This window comes from Polypterus senegalus, chromosome 17, assembly GCF_016835505.1.
Source record: "Polypterus senegalus isolate Bchr_013 chromosome 17, ASM1683550v1, whole genome shotgun sequence".
NCBI lineage: Eukaryota > Metazoa > Chordata > Cladistia > Polypteriformes > Polypteridae > Polypterus > Polypterus senegalus.
This window is the reverse complement of record NC_053170.1, coordinates 78,122,597-78,139,478: the sequence shown is the minus strand read 5'-3', so window position 1 is coordinate 78,139,478 and position 16,882 is coordinate 78,122,597. Positions and strand designations below refer to the sequence as shown.

The 16,882-nt window shown below is 40.3% G+C and overlaps 1 protein-coding gene across 1 annotated transcript in view; it reads left to right on the top strand.

The window, feature by feature from the left end:
- The window catches only part of ndufs5 (NADH:ubiquinone oxidoreductase subunit S5), a 42,112-nt gene extending 30,707 nt beyond the window's left edge, over positions 1-11,405 (top strand). The window contains exons 2-3 of the mRNA XM_039739638.1: positions 10,581-10,800; positions 11,228-11,405. Of these exons, the coding sequence (XP_039595572.1) occupies positions 10,585-10,800; positions 11,228-11,332 (321 nt within the window). The 5' untranslated portion in view covers positions 10,581-10,584 and the 3' untranslated portion in view covers positions 11,333-11,405. The remainder of the gene's footprint in view (positions 1-10,580; positions 10,801-11,227) is intronic.
- Positions 11,406-16,882: the final 5,477 nt, after the last annotated feature.

Sequence of the window (16,882 nt, the reverse complement as noted above, 5' to 3'; positions counted from 1 at the left end):
TGTACATTTTCCCAATTAAATGTATGTCCTCTTGATTTCATATGCGTATAGATCAATGATAGTGAGTCCTTTCTTCTGACGATGTTGCGGTGTTCCTGTATACGTGTTGCGATTCTTTTTGAAATTTGTCCAATGTATACCGCTGAGCACGAACTGCATGGAATGCTGTACACTGTGTTTCTTATTTCTGCTGTCAATTTCTCGTTTTTAGCATTAAAGATGACCGTGCGCAGATTGTTCGTGGGTTTGTGTGCTATTCTGACACCTGACTTGGCCAGGATGCGTGCTGCACCTTCAGACACATTGTGGTGATAAGGGAGTGAGTGCCAGGTGGGGTGGGGGTTCTGATTCAAGTCAGTTCTTTGTTGAGTTTTGTTGGCGTCTTCTGTGTAGGCTTCGATTAATGAATGTTTTTGAGTATCCGTTTGAAGTGAAAAGGTGGAAGAGAATAGTGTCTCTCTTTCATTTTTGTTTCCTTCGTATTACAATGGGTGTGGACTCTTCTGAATAGAGTGTTAACACAGCTCCGTTTATGAGATACCGGGTGGTTGCTGGTGAAGTGTAATATCTTGTCTGTCTAGCATTCTTTATGGTAAACACTAGTGGTCAGGGTGGCGTCATTATTTCTTTCGATGTAGCCACACCTCCCCACCCCCCTCCACGTAATTTATTGCTATATATTGCCTTTCATTCTTGTAAGTCTAAGCATTATCCTCTGATGAAGACCCCTGTTAGGGGTTGAAAGCTCAGGAATAAAAAGTACTTTATGATATGTGATTCATTTTCTCCCTTTGTGGATCTCCAGCTGCAAATATGCAAACCGTATCACAGACCTTCTCTTCCATATATATATATATATATATATATAATATAGTTTGCTGGAGGGCTGATCGCACCCCAAGAAAATGCAGACGCCCCTGGGAAAACCACAACCCCTGAAACACAGCCTACCCTCACATTGCTCCTTATCCTTTTGCGCTATAACGCGTAATACAAACCTCGCGCGGTACTCTGCCGACTTAAAAGCCTTGTGTAGCGCCTGTCAGTTTTGGGAATTAATTGTTTGCTTTTATCTCTCTTTCTCTCTCTCTGACATTCTCTGCTTTAAGCGGAACTGTCATCTCTGACTTGTCATGGAGCTCGTTTAAGCTTTTGAAAAAAGAAAGAAATGTTTGTTTGCAGTGTTTGAGTAAAATTCCTGTTTTCTACAACCACCTGTGTCTCTGTGAAAATCTGTGACCCAAGCGTGATATATAATATTATATATATTATATAATATTGTACTGAACATTGACTCGTCTTCAAGGCAGAATAAGAATACTACGCTTAGCAGCACTACACAGACTGCACTGACACTGACAACAGAAACGTCACTTTTTGACGCCCTTTCTCTGATATCTGACAGGCTGGTTCCACTAGACTTGTTTTTATTTTATCAGTCCTCCTCTCGCCCGCCCACCTTTCCATACTCCTTGCTACTGTATTAAGCTGCTCTGCCCCCGCTATTGCCCTGTACAGCGGCTTCTCGAAAGCCCACTTCCCCATACTCTTTGCTTGTGAACTCCGCTCCACCTTGTCCCTGCCATTAGCTTGTTCAGCTTTGAGTGATTGGCAACATTCCGCCTTGTGCCTCTCCCCTCGCCACATACGATCCTGCTTCTAAAATATTTGCCCACCTGCCCGCTCGTTCCTTGCCATCTCTGCAGATCATTAGATCTGCCTGTGCCTGTAGATCTGCGGCTATCATCTCACAATGTCATGTGAGTTGACAGCTGGGCACTCAACTAAATTAGCCAGGCTGAGAGCCCGGCTAAAAGACGCTAGGGAGAACACTGATGTATACTTGATATCATTTTCATAATGATAGGAATTAAAGCATGTTTTAAACATTGTTACACAGTGGCGCAGTATTAACAATGAGCTGGCGCCCTGTCCAGAGATTGATCCTGCCTCCCATAAGATGCTTGCTGCGCCGTGCTTGACCTTCAATGAAATAATTTATTGCAGCAGTACTTTCTATCTCAAACATACTAGCCTCCCAATTCCTGTCCTTCCTTTTCTTTCTCCAAGTAACAAATCACCACACTATCAGCTCTGTAATAGATGCCAAGCCATCTGTAAGCTTAGAACGCAGATTCTTCAAAACTTTTATGGAACATTGAAATATCTTCATAATACATTTCATTTTTCCATCCATCTATTCACCCAGGGTCGCACCAATCCCAGCAAGCATACAGCGCCAGGCAGGAACAGCCCCTGAATGGGGCACCAGCTTGTTGCTACCGCTGTCCACTGTGTCCTCACATGTTTAATTATTAACAATATACATTATTTTAATGAAGTTTAAAACTTATCTGTATAATGTAGTAAACATGATTTACTGCATTTCATCATAAAAATGACAAAGAGCTCCAAGAAGATAGCGCTTGGAAATTTAAATTGACTTAGAAGCCTGTCGTCGTCATATGTAAATATGCTCTTTATTAAGTGGCTCAGGTTGTGCAATACAACTGTAGTGCAAGTTTATAGTGAGGTGATTGTACTTATAAGTAGCTGGGTCACTGCCCATTTAATCACCAAGGCCTCCCGTTCTACTGCGGCATAACAGGTCTCCTGGTCTAGCAGTTTCTGGCTCGGGTACATCACGGGGTGTTCAGCGCCATCGATGCTCTGGCTCAGCACCTGTGTCCGAAGCATCGGTCTGGAGAATAGAAAGAGAAGAGAAATCAGGAGTTTTCAAAACAGGTGCTGAAATAAGGACCTCTCTTAAATCACAAAATGCCTTTTCAGGCTTTTCATCCCATACCACATTAAAGGGGACCCTTTTCTTTGTGAGATTAGTCAAGGGCATAGCTCTTTCTGAAAACTGGTACAAGTTTTTTCTGGTACAAACCAGCGGCAGTAACTCACTAATCCTAAAATAGCTTGGATCTGCTGTTCCCCTTCCCACCAGATAACCTAAATATTTGGTTTCGTCTTCAGATTACTACATAGGCCGGCTTTAACTAATGTCCGCAAAACTGTATAGACCTGCAGCAAGTGTTCTGCCCATGTAACATAGTGGAACTGTGGGTCTTAAGCCCTCTATCTACCTGACGCAGGAACTCTGTGCAGTCCAGATCAGAGTGCCATATACTGCCTATGTCCAATAGCGGTGCTGAACATGGTCTTTTCCTTTGCAAAGTCCGTTAAGGGAATTTGCCAGTTTCACTTTGTCATATCTAGAATAGTTAGATATTGTGCATTTCCCAACCTCTTGAGGAGCTTGTCTACTAGGGGCATAGGATATGCATCGAACTTGGAGACTTGTTTGAGATGTCGGAAGTCATTGCAGAACCTTCAAGTCCCATCGGGCTTAGATACCAAGACGATTGGACTGAACCAAGGACTATGGCTTTCCTCCGTCACATCTAAGTCCAACAATCATCTGATCTCTAACTCCACTTCAGCTTGTTTTGCTTCCAGGAGGATGATAGCGTTGTTCCTGGACATTCACTCCTGGGTCTGACAAAATGTTGTGCTCAATCAGCAAGGTTTGCCTGGGGTTTTTGCTAACCACTTCCGGGTCAGACAGGATAACAGACTCAAGTTCCTGTCTTTGTTCTCTGGTTAAGTTGGGTCTGAGATTGAGGAAATTGTTTGCAAGAAAAGAGTGTGGTGTTGACCAGAGGGAGACTCTAGTCCCTGTCCTACCATGGTTTCAGCAAGTTAATATGATAAACTCACTCACTCGGTCAGCGATTAGGTTGTTTAAGCAAATAGTCAACGAGGCCTTTCTCTCTTTCACCTCATAAGGGCCTTGCCAGTGTGCCAAAAATTTGGAATGGAAAGTGGATATGAGCACCATAACACGATTCTCTAGGTGGAATTCCTGAAGGGTGCCGTTTTTGGTTAGAATTTCAAACTTGAGCTGTTTGCGAACGATCCATGTGTTCCTTTAGGATGGGTCTAATTTTCCCAAATCTATTGTGTAACTGCACAATATATTCTAAAATGTTAACGGAGGGAAGAACCTCTTCTTCCCATCCTTCTTTTAGTATATCCAATATGCCACGAGGTTGTACCTCAAATAATATTTCAAAAGGGGAAAACCCCGCTGAGGCTTGTGACACCTCCTGATAAGCAAAGAGATTGAGGGGAAGTAAGTGATCACAATTCCTTCCATTCTCATTAACTACCTTGCGGAGCATCTGTTTAAGGGTCTGATTAAGTTTTTCTACCTATCCATTTGTTTACGGATAATAGACAGACGTTTTAAGATGCTTAATGTGGAGTAACTTGGCAACCTCCTTGAACATCTCCAGGGTGAAAGGAGTCCCCTGGTCAGTAAAGACCTCTTTGGGGATTCCTAAAAGACCCCTACAAGTTCATGTATGATATTTTTTTAATTAGCCAAGTGCAAGGAAACGGCCTCTGGATCTTGAGTAGCATAGTCCACAGTTACTTACATATATTTGTGACCATTCGCTGAGGGTTCTAAAGGACCTATGAGATCCATACTGATTCGTTCAAAGGGGACATCAGACAGAGGGAGAGGAATGAGAGGAGCACAGCCCTTATGATGAATCTGATGAAGTTGGTACTCTGGACAAGAAGAGCAAAATCGTTGGACCTCCTTGTTTATTCCAGGCAAAAAGAATCAGAGTTTAACCCTTAAATAACCACATACTTGGGGGTTAATGCACCCCTGGACACCAAATACTTTATTGCTGCACTTTTTAAGTAAACGTCACAATTCAAAAATAAAATGTGAAATTTTAGTGGAACACACTTTTTTTTTCATGCAAAGGGTATTACAATTACTGATCATTTTACACACTGGCAGTGAACTGTAAAAACTTTAAATAAAACTACTGCAACAATCAATTATTATAGGTACAAGGTGCAACTGACGCCATTGATGAAATTCAGTAAATCACTGAGCCAACTTCCCTTGAACTGGCTGCACGCAAACACACAGAGCTGATGCTTGCAGGCTAGTCTAGTGCAGAGGCTGAATCTTAGAGACAGTGAGGCTGCAGTGCTCCTGTGGTTGGCAGTGGTCATGAGCTGGCTGCTCAACAAATATACGGCACTGACTGATCAGCTCTAGCGTGCTGGCCGGTTGCTGCATTCAATGAATGTACGTCGCCGAATATACTCTGTTCCAGCGTGCTAGCAAATTGCACTGAGAAACAACTTTAGTCGGTTGTGGAGTTCAATGAATATATGTCGCAGAATGTATGCCGTCGCATATACTCAGCTTCAGTGTGCTTTGAAATTGTACTGGAAACTGACTTTAGCTGGTTGTGCCGTTCAACAAATGTACTTTACAGTATATAATCGGCTCCGGCGTGCTGGCAAATTGCAGTGGGAACGGACTATAGCTGGTTCCGGCAGTTTAAGAGTTAATTCTCTCCAAGGTTTTTATCGGCTCCTAAATGGGTGCCCAAGAGATGGGCATGTGCGAGTTCTAAACCTCCTGCCGGTAGGTTCACGGAACTAACAATGACCTCATCTCACCCTCACCCTCATGTTCTGCTACTTGATATAACAGATCATTTTGTTCAGGGGTGCCCAAACTTTTTCCTATGAAGGGCCAAAAATCAAACTTGACTGAGGTGCCGTGGGCCAAAAGTAAATTTTGCATCATATATCAAACTGCATTACATTAAAGTTGCTATGGTTTCCCCTTATTTATTTCATAATATTTAAAATAAATATAAAACAACTTTAATCTGATTAACTAATGCAATTTTATTTGTAAAGTTTTGCATTTTAATGAACTTATTACAATAAAAACAAACAATCTGCAAGTGTTCAATGTACAATACAGTTCAATGCCAGACAAGCTGTAAGCAATAATAAAACCATTCGGTTGCAATGTCAGTGACCTAATGAGAGATATGAAACTGGTCCTTATTTTTCAGAAGTTTTTCAAGATTGGGCTGTAGCTGACTTACAGACAAAGACAAGATATTTTGTAGGTGACAGTCAGTTAGTTTGCTTCTGAGTTTACTCTTGTTCAAGTTCATCAGACTGAAAGTCTGCTCGCAGAGGTAGGCACTGCCAAACAGAGACAGCATCACTTGTGCCTGCTTGCACATCTTTGGGTACCTGTTTGCTGGGACACATTTGTAGAAGTCTGTCAAAGGAAGAGATGTGAACTTGTGTTTCAGTTCTGAATCACACTGAAGATCAATTAGTTCCATCTGAGGATCATCTCTGACTGCATCCACACTGATGGTGAAGGGTTGAGCAAACAACTCAAAGTCGGCAGTGTTGTGCCTGAAGTCCTCAAAGCGACTGTCAAACTCCTGGATAAGGTTGCTGAGAACAGCATCATATTCATGGACCTTCTCTTTCACCATGCCTACCTCTCCAAGACAGGGAAAATGGGCTAAATTTCCTGCATGTGGGGTGAGAAACAGAAAGAACAGTGTGAGAATGGAAGTGAAACGAGCAAAGCAGGCATGTAAAACAGAGGAAGAAAAAAATTGAATAAATAACTGAAAAAATGAGGAAATTTATTATTTCATGACAATTTAAGAAACAAGCTAATTTTAAGCAAATTTTATCAGCTTGAAGTACAACAAAAACACAAATGCTGACATGACTGATTATAAATGCAAACTCCACATATAATTCTAAATATAATTACTAATAATATAATAATTGCACATAAAATTTCCTGAATATTATAACTGTAAATGTTACGGTTACCTGCTGAGAGATGTCTTTTGAGCAGCAGTAGTTTTTGTTTGAAGGCTCTGACGTGATCAGAAAGCTGGGTGATAATCTGGTCCTTTCCCTGGAGCTGAACATTCAAAACATTGAGCATCTCTGTTACATCCACAAGGAAAGCCAGGTCAGAGAGCAAATTATTATCAGTGGGCACTTGAATATTACCATCCTTGCTTTCCTGAAAAACTCTGATCTCATTACGCAGATCAAAAAATCTCCAGAGAACTTTTCCTCTGCTGAGCCATCTGACCTCCTGGTGGTACAACACATCACCATATTGCACATCCATCTCTTCCATCAGTGCCTTGAACTGTCGGTGAGAAAGTGCCTTGGAGCGTATATTCTTAACAATTTTGACAACGTCACGCATCACATCCACAAGCCGGACATATTTAGCACATAGTTGTTCTTGATGTAAAATGCAGTGGTACTTAGCAACCTTTCATCCACATTCACTGACTTTCTGAGACACTAATGTAGCAAGGCCAGATTTCCTCCCATTGCCGGCGCTCCGTCAATTGTAATGCCAGCCATCTTCTCCCACTTTAATTAATTTTTTTCCAACACTCTCTCAACAGCAAAAAAGAGATCTTGTCCTTTGGTAGTACCAGAGACGGTCTCAATGTCAGCCAGCTCTTGTGTCACTTCAGAAGTTTCATTTACTCCACGCAAAAATACCAACAGCTGTGCGGAATCGGATACGTCGGTGCTCTCGTCGCAGGCTATTGAATAGGCAGAGAACTCACTTGCCTTTGTCTTGATTTGCTCACCGATGTCTTGAGCCATGTCCTCTATGCGTTGGGTGACAGTATTTCTTGACAGGCTAATTTGTGAGAACATTCGTACCTGAGAAGGACAAACTGCTTCTGCAGCCACTGCAAGACATTTCTTGACAAACTCTCCAGTAGCGAAGGCTCTTCCACTTTTAGCAATTAGAGCGGAAATCTGATAACTGGCCCGTGTGCCGCTTTCTTGTGCTGTTAAAGGACGTAGCAGCGCGCTCTGTTCGATTCAAAGTTTAGCAAGCAGCTCATTAGCCTTCTGTTTTCGCGCCTCGCCACTGTACTTTGAGAAAGCTGCAGAATGTTTTGTTTCATAATGACGATGGATATTGTACTCTTTTAAAACAGCAACCGACTGTTTGCAAACTAGACATACTGCCTTTGATTTGACTTCAGTGAATAAAAACTTCGTCTTGCCAAACTTTTTAAAAATTTCTCTTGTCTGTGTGCCACCGCCTTGATTTCTCCATTATTGCGTTTGTTAATTTGTTGACGTTAATTGACGTGGAGTGTCTCAAATCGAATTAATTTACATTTAATTTAAACATTTAATATCAGTTTACTCTTCTGTAGTTCAACAATAAAACAAACAAAAATGTTATGTCAAACTACAAATGACGATATGTGTCGAAGGCCAACTTTGGCCCGCGGGCCCTAGTTTGGGCATCTCTGATTTTGTTAAACAAAGTGGAGCTCTTGTGGAATGGCATTTGATGTGGTTTGCCTGTCTACTGAAACTACAGCATTCCTTGGCAGTTTTAAGGAATCATCATTCCATTGCTATCATTTAAAGGATGAAGGATTGTGTTTGAATTGAAATTGAAGGGTTTCTAAGGGATCATCACTGACTTCAAGGGGCAGGGTTTTGATGTCCTCAATGTCTTCAGGGTTAGAATTCACATCCGGGTGAGGTGAGGGAGGTTCCACCGTGTCTGAAGGAGTTATGATGTCATATTGGACTATGGGGTTAAACGGCTTGGGGGCAGCTGAGTCTGGGGAATTCCCCATCCGTTACGAGGCCCAACTCTCAGTGACACAGTTTTCTCCTAATCTCAAATGCTTGGGATTGTGTGAGCTTTTCTGGGTTGAACTTTCAGTTTCTCCAGTCTCTTGCCAGCTGGTCTGCGGTGAATCTGTAGCATTTAAAGATCTCAACTTTGAGGGTGTCATAATCTGCAACCAAGTACGGCGGAAGTAAGTGTTGCCCTGTCTGTCCTCGGCCAGAGGTTACGGCCAGCAGTGTGCTCAATATTATCTCTCTCTGAAAGGGTTACTAATGGAGAAGGGGGGGATGCCAAGTAGCCTCTGGCTATACCTCTTCCACTGCAGCAAGATGCGCCTCCATCTCCGCCAGTTGGATCTGGGTCTCGTCCAGTTGTAATTTCATGGTCTAAAGTTAACTCATGATACTTCCCTGCACTGTATTCAGGTCCTTTCCCTCAGACATACTGAACAGCAATCCTGCCGACTATGCCAATCTGTGAATGACAAAAAACACAGAGAAAAACAATCAAGGATTGGGGGAATTCCATGTATAATGTCTGGCTTTGTGGATTGGTCGTTTGACTTGAAATATGGTCATAAATGGTCCAAGAACACATTTGACAAAGACATGGAGTTTTCAGAGGTGTTTTATAGAGGAGCAAACAGGAAATTGGATAATCAAATGGAACTGAGTTGGCAGGAAAAAGGTGGAAGTGACATCGTCTTTGATGGACAGGGAAGACGTCTTGAATGGAAGCCAGAAGTGAAGTCATTGACCTGGGACCAGAACTGAAGAGATCGCAGAGAGCCGGAAGTACTGAAGTCTAGTGGATCTAAGGTATTTTTCGGCTGCTGTTCTTCTGTTTTTCTGTTGATAAAAAAGAAAAGGCATTAATACTCTGTTCCGCTCCCCTGTCTTTCGTATTTTCAGGCTCATTTGGGCCCTTTAGCTGGCGCCTAAGTGTGCGTGTGTGACAACATCTACGTATATTTCATTAATTGTATGATAAATACAGACTTGCTTTTGCAAGAATTTTGGTCTAAATTAGTCTCATTTGAAATGTTTCCAATATTTTGGTAAATGTAATTTAATTAATGTTCATATACTGTTTGGTTTCTTTACTAATAAAATCTAAAATAAAATGATAAAAATACTTACCAAACCCGGTTTATTTTATTTTAGCCATGGGTTCATTTTTGACTGCTGGGTGTGGGTGTTCGGTAAAAATCCAACCTCACTACTGTTAGTGCAAGTTAATCTAACCAGCGACTTTCAGATGGCCTCTTTTAAATGCAAGCATGTGTCTAGCAATGGACCTGCATCTTATGTACTTCCAATCCCCACATTGAGTTGCCTTTTGCAGACTGATAAAAATAAATGAGTGAGTAAAGGTACAACGGGATGCTTCATTGAAACTGAGAGATGAGGTGACTTCACATGCAGTTTGCATTAACAGACTGCCTGTGCAATATCTTTAAATATATGTATGGCTAGCTAGAAACACTCATATAGAATGAAACATATAGATTTTTGTAATCTAACTGCATTTTGAACAAAAGAGAGTTTTACATACGTACAAGATAGAGGTACATAGCTTCTATGTTAATCCAAAGTATTTAAAAATAAATAAAATGGATATACTGTACAATCATGCACAAACATGTTGTTTGTGACACTTTAATCTAATAATTACAAACTCTTCCATTTATAGTGTATGCTTTCCACATTGGAGCTCCTACCCACCAAATAATCTTTGTATGTCACTCATGCTACATATTGGTGCATTAAAACAATTGACGTCTTATAGAATATGCATTGCTATTATTATGCACGTTACAACATGATGTAGTTTTCTTTAAGCGTGTTCATGTTATTTAGCTCCCAGATGTCATCTGCTGGTAACAGTGATACAAGTACATTAAGACAACAGAAAACTGCTTGCATCTTTTCTGTTATGTTCGTGGCATGCCAGTCCAAGTCAGAAAAGGCTGCAAGTTATCAAGCAACTGGAATGACCTTTTGGGAGAACTATAGTGGATTGTGTTTTATAAAAGCTGATTTCTGTTGTTTTTGTGTTTTTTTTTTTATAGAGCCATGCCATTTGTGAACCTCCAAGACCGGCTTGGCATCAATCTTGACAAATGGATATTAGCTCAGAGTGGTCAACAGCCATACAAACAAGCATCTCGTTGCCACGCTTTTGAAAAGGAGTGGATTGAGTGCTCACATGGAATTGGGCAAATTCGTGCACGTAGGGAATGTCAATCTGAATTTGAAGATTTCTATGAGTGCATGCACCGGCAAAAGACAGTAAGCTGAGATGTACTGAATCATAAGCAAGTTGTTGCTTGTACAAGAGTATTCTTAATGTCTCATTTAATCCACTTTCAATTTGTTTGTTCAACCAGTTAACACTTAAAACTATGTACTTGAAATCTCATTGTGATATTTATTTGGCAGAGACTTTGTTTAGCATTTTGTATCTTTCAGTTCTATGGAACAGAAGTACATAGCTTTTACAGGATGGTTTTAATTTTGTTATCTTTATTTAAATTTTCAAGCTTGCTGAAAAGATACTATACTTGACAGTATTGTTTGGCTAACAGCTGGAAAGCATGTTTGGCAAATGCTTGAAGAAACTGCTGTACGTTATGTTTCAGAATAATTGAGATTGAAGTTTATTTGCTGTTTGTACAGTCACCCTCTTTAGTTTACATTTTGTTCTCTTTGTAAATAGAAAAAACGCTTGCTTGAGATACGGACACAGAAGGAAAAGATGATGAAGGAAGGAAAATACACTCCACCTCCTCACCACACTGGTAATGAAGACCCAAGACCATAAGAAACCATATGCAGTGAAGTCATGCTTGTTAAATCTGAACAATGTTATTGAGAATAAAAATACAAAAATCATATTTGATTGTTCTTGATGTTTTTAATCTTAAAGAATTTAAGATTTATTTGACAAAGGTCAGCTGTTTCTTGTGATAAATAAGTCATCAGTGATTTGCAGAAATTTAACTGATCACTTAACAATAATGGATTTTCTTTGCTTCCAGTCTTGGCCCCTACCTTGTGCCGTATGTTGTTAGAGTAGGCTGTGATTTTAGTAATGTCTTAATGGATGAATGATCTTAAAAACATAGATGTTCAGTTCTGAATGTGTTATCAAGCTGTAAATTAATCACAGATTTACCATGACCTGCATTTTTTTCCTTTGTTTGTCTTCTGCTTAATTGTCATCTGTTTTTTGCATTTATTTTACTTGTAATTAAGTCAAAATCTCTGTTAATTTGCTAAACATGCATAAATGTATGTAACCTCATCATTGCCTAATGGGGGGGAAAATATCACAAGTGTGATTAAAAATTGTCAGGGTCATTTTCTTACTAGAGAAAGATTCAGGTTTGAAAAAGAAGCCCATGGAATTATTGTCATCCTTTCACTTGTGGATAACAATTTATTTTACAACTTTTTTGTTTTTAGATGTTCTTTTATGTAAACTTTTTGTAAATAGTAGTGTCTAGTGTTCACAAGTTTTCAACACCAAGTAAAGAGTAGTGTGTATATATATATATATATCCAATCTAGAACCAATATCGAGTGGCAGCCTTAATGTGCTGGAAGACACCATGTTGTAAAGAAGCCATGCTGCCGCTAGCATTAGTCCAGCACATCATCTTTCATGAGCACCCAGCCTCACCAACATTGTGCAAAGTGCTAATGTACAGGAAGGAAGTTGCCAGTACTTAAAATGTTCTTCAAAGTTAATCAAGAAAAGCACTATGCAGGTATTGAAAACAACTGGAGATTCTAAAGGATATAAACAAGCTAAAAGATGAAGAAGAAAGAGGCACAAGTAAGTAAGTGAGGTAATATACATAGCTGCTGGAAACTGAGCTGTGACAAACATCTTCTGCATGTGGAAAGAAAAACCAATACTGTAATGCCAAATATGCTAAAATTTTATTTCTTTCTTATTTCTTATTTGTACATTCTTGTTTTAGGTGCAGCTGCAAAAAATGTAAATGTATGAGAAACTTTGGTGTCCATGTCATTTTATACAAATTATTGAATTATTTTTGTTGTAAAATTGAAGAGGAGACAAAAAAGTTGCATAATATTTGCATTATAAACTATTATTTTCTTTGGAGTTTGCATAAGAGAACCATTAGTAATTGGATAAATGAAAACATAGTCACTATTTTGTTGGAGGAATTAAATTTGTATGGCCAGTAGTTTTTCTGGTTACTGCATTATATTTACTTAACCTTAAAGTTTGTGTGATTGCTCTCAGCTTATTGTTATTAGGCTTGAAAACAAAAGGTCCTGGTTTCCCTTTTTTAATCATTTCATTATTATTATTATTATTACTTACCTCGCTTATATTAACCACCTGTTGTCTGGTACAAATACTGTAATTGATATTTAAACCACTTCCTATTGTCCAAATGACTTGAAATTTTGCACACTTCCGATGACAATACATGAATCAATAATCAGTTTCACCAATCGATCAATTAATCCATGTTAATTAAGAAATTAAGATTTCATATGAAGAATAGTTTAAGATTTCACCAATAGATGGTGCTAGTAACTGATAGAAATTAAAATATTGATTACAAAATTATACTAAAACAAACCCAAGACTAAAAAGTTTTTACTTTTTAAAAACCACACTTAAGTTAAAAAGTGTACTAAAAATACAAAATAAGTCTCTCATACATCACTCATAAAATAAAAGCGTGGGCACTTTTAATCAATCAACATTCAAAAAACACTTCTTAAAATCTTAGCAAAAGCATCCACCTTTTATTTTACAAGTGATATATGAGAGACTTATTTTTTTACTTTTTAGTAAATTTTTTAATTTAATGAAAGCGTGGTTTTTAAAAAGTATGTTTTTTATATATTTAAAGATAGCAAAGTAGTGTACTAACCTTTTCATTAGTAATTTTCAGCATGGTAATTAAGGTATTGTGCAAAATTTTAGTCACTCCTGGCCAAATGGCATATTTTTTTGATATTGGAAGTAGGCCTAAATAACTTTTACCGCGACCAAAATAAAATGGGTACAGTTCAGATTTATTTGAACTGAAAAAGTGTAAAGTAAAATGTGGCAGTCGCAAACTGGGCAACCTACCAAGTCAGAAACATGCCTTTTAGCAAAATTGCAATTTGCTAACATTTTTTTTGTGAGCTGTTTCCTTTTTAGGGTGCAATATAGCTCCCTAATTGGAATAAGGTCTTTTACCATTGCGGCGTTTTAAGTAACTGAAAAATATAGAGATACTAGCTGATTACCCAGTGGCTTCGCTCACTGAGTGCAAGGGATAAATATAAAATGCAGTATATAAATTATTAAACAGTAAAACATTAACATGTGAGAAGTAAAGATACATTGAGCAGTACTGGAGTGCTTTCGGGTAAAGTACATTTTAAAGGCGTAATAACACAACAGGTAAGTAGCACTAACAGCAGCTTAAATGTATTTGGATCATCTCTCGGTAGCAGATCCCTTGTGAAAGGTGCTACACGACCGCTGTGGTATAGAAATGACATTTTCTATGAGATCCTGCAAATTTCTGCCTGACAACCTTGAACTACGTGCCTGTGATTTAAGAGAAATGTGGACGCTGCCCTACTGTGCTTAACAGGCAGAAGATCCAAACAATTCCCAAGTACAAAACTTAACATGAAAAGGTCGGTACATCTTCTTATATGTAAACCTGTGGTGTAGCAGGTCCACAGCGCACGACAAAAGGTCCGTTTTTAAATAAAAATTCACTGCGTTCGCGGCTTAGCAAGGGGGCGTGGTAGTGTGGCTGAAACGGTTGTCTGGGCAATTTGCGGTGTGGGCATTTCTCACCTAAGTCCACAGATGAGAAACTGTCCACATACATGATTGTTCCTGGGGCCGCTGATTTGGCACAGCTGCCATGCCCTCTTGATAAATAGAAGCATGAGTCAGATAGAGAGGAAAGAACGGACGGGAGGTTGCAGGAGGAAAAAGCAGGAAGCAGTAGGGAGAAAGAGAAAGCTGGTGCGAGAGAGAGCGAGCGAGTGAGTGAGTGAAGGCTCGCATGCAGCTGTGCAGGCAGCCTGGGTGTTTGGCCGACACCCGGGGCATAGTAGTTCTGGTTGCTCCCGCAGAGTTTGTTTTTAGGAAGGATGGGAGTGACCGGAGGCAGCAGGAGTCGGGACATGGGACGTGGTGTCCTCAGCGTGAGAGCCTTGGTCGTTGGGGAATCTCAAGTCCCTGTTCGAGGAGCCTACCGGAGCCAGGGATCGGTAAGGAAACCGACCAGCAGGACAATGGACAGAGGGCAAGCAGCAGGTTGGGCGACTCCCCTGTTGAGAAGCCCAGATGGGAAGAGTAAGGGAGTTGCCGCAGGAAAGAAGACACCGGGCTGCTTTGTTTTAAAGGAATGCTTCCTGCATTATTTTAACGTCGTCGTTTTTAGAAGATTTGTTCTATTTAATTTTAACCTCCACAATAACACTCATTTTAATGGATTATTTATTTAATGACTTTTGAATGCACTGCACTTATTTTGAACTCCTTGTTTTTGTTGTTGTTTTTAAATAAAAGCACTTGACACTTTTTCACCATACCTTTGCTTTGTTGTACCTTACTGCTAAGCTCATTGGTAACATTACTGACGGTGTAAGGTTCAAAGGCTCCCATGAAGACGGCTAGGAGCATGGAAGGAACCCACATCATCACAAAACCATCCATCTTCTTAAAAGGATTAATCACAAAAGCAATCTTGAATGTTGCGGGGTTTTAGTGACCTGAACTCACCTTAAGGGCAGTAAGTAGTCATGCGGCGCAATTTACAATGAGAGTATTGCTTCGATGGATGGTGGGGAATCATAGTCGGCCCAGGAGGCTGCCCCCATCCCGGGGGAGGTATTGATTTGTCCATAATTGCTCCCCCGGAACATATACATCAGGGGCGTCCCGGCCAGGCATAGGACCCAGCCGTCCATCACAATATATACAGTAGATGATATTAAAAGGCAATATCCCTCCCATAGTTATACGGCAGTAAACGTCACATAAGAGACAATAACTATATATATATATATATAATATATAATATATGTATGTGTGTGTGTATATATGTATATATATGAATATATGTATATGTGTGTGTGTATATCTATATCTGTATATATATGTATATGTGTATATATATATATACTGCTCACAAAAATTAAAGGAACACTTTTTTATTGGGCCTGGCATGAAATCAATTAAACCTGTCTGATAATTTTCTGGTTGGTTAAGCAGCTGAGGTCATTGTTAATCACTTTCAGCTGTATTGGTGTTCATGAACTTAACGACAGGTGCACTAAAGTGGCAACAATTAGAAAACCCTCAAAACAGGACTGGTTTTACATGTGGAGGTCATTTCAAGTTTCTCCCTCTTGATCTTTTTTGGCTGGTTTTCCACTCGTGCTAGTTTTGGCTTGAGTAATCATCTCTACTGGCAGTATGAGGCGATACCTGGACCCTACAGAGTTTGCACAGGTAGTCCAACTTCTCCAGGTTGGCACATCAATACGTGTCATTGCCAGAAGGTTTGCTGTGTCTCCCTGCACAGTCTCAAGGGCATGGAGGAGATTCTAGGAGACAAGCAGTTACTCTAGGAGAGCTGGAGAGGGCCATAGAAGGTCCATAACCCATCAGCAGGACCAGTATCTGCTCCTTTGACCAAGGAGGAAAAGGATGAGCACTGCCAGAGCCCTACAAAATGACCTCCAGCAGGCCACTTGTGTGAATGTCTCTGACCAAACAACCAGAAAGACTTCATGAGGGTGACCCAAGGGCCCCATATCCTCTAATGGGCCCTGAGCTCACTGCCCAGCAGCATGCAGCTCGATTGGCATTCGCCATAGAATACCAGAATTGGCAGATGCACCACTGGTGCCCTGTGCTTTTTACAGATGAGAGCAGGTTCACCCTGAGCACATGACAGAAGTGAAAGGGTCTGGAGAAGCCATGGAGAACATTATGCTGCCTGTAACATCATTCAGCATGAGCAGTTTGGTGGTGGGTTAATGATTGTCTGGGGAGGCATATCCATGGAGGGTCACACAGACCGCTACAGGCTTGACAAAGGCACCTTGGCTGCCATTAGGTATCAGGATGAAATCCTTGGACCCATTGTCAGACCCTATGCTGGTACAGTGGCTCCTGGTGCACAACAATTCCTGGCCTCATGTGGTGAGAGTATGCAGGCAGTTCCTGGAGGATGAAGGAATTGATACCATTGACTGGCCACCACACTTTCCTGACCTAAATCCAATAGAACACCTCTGGGACATTATGTTTTGGTCCATCCAATGCCACCAGGTTGCACCTCAGACTGTCCAGGAGCTCAGT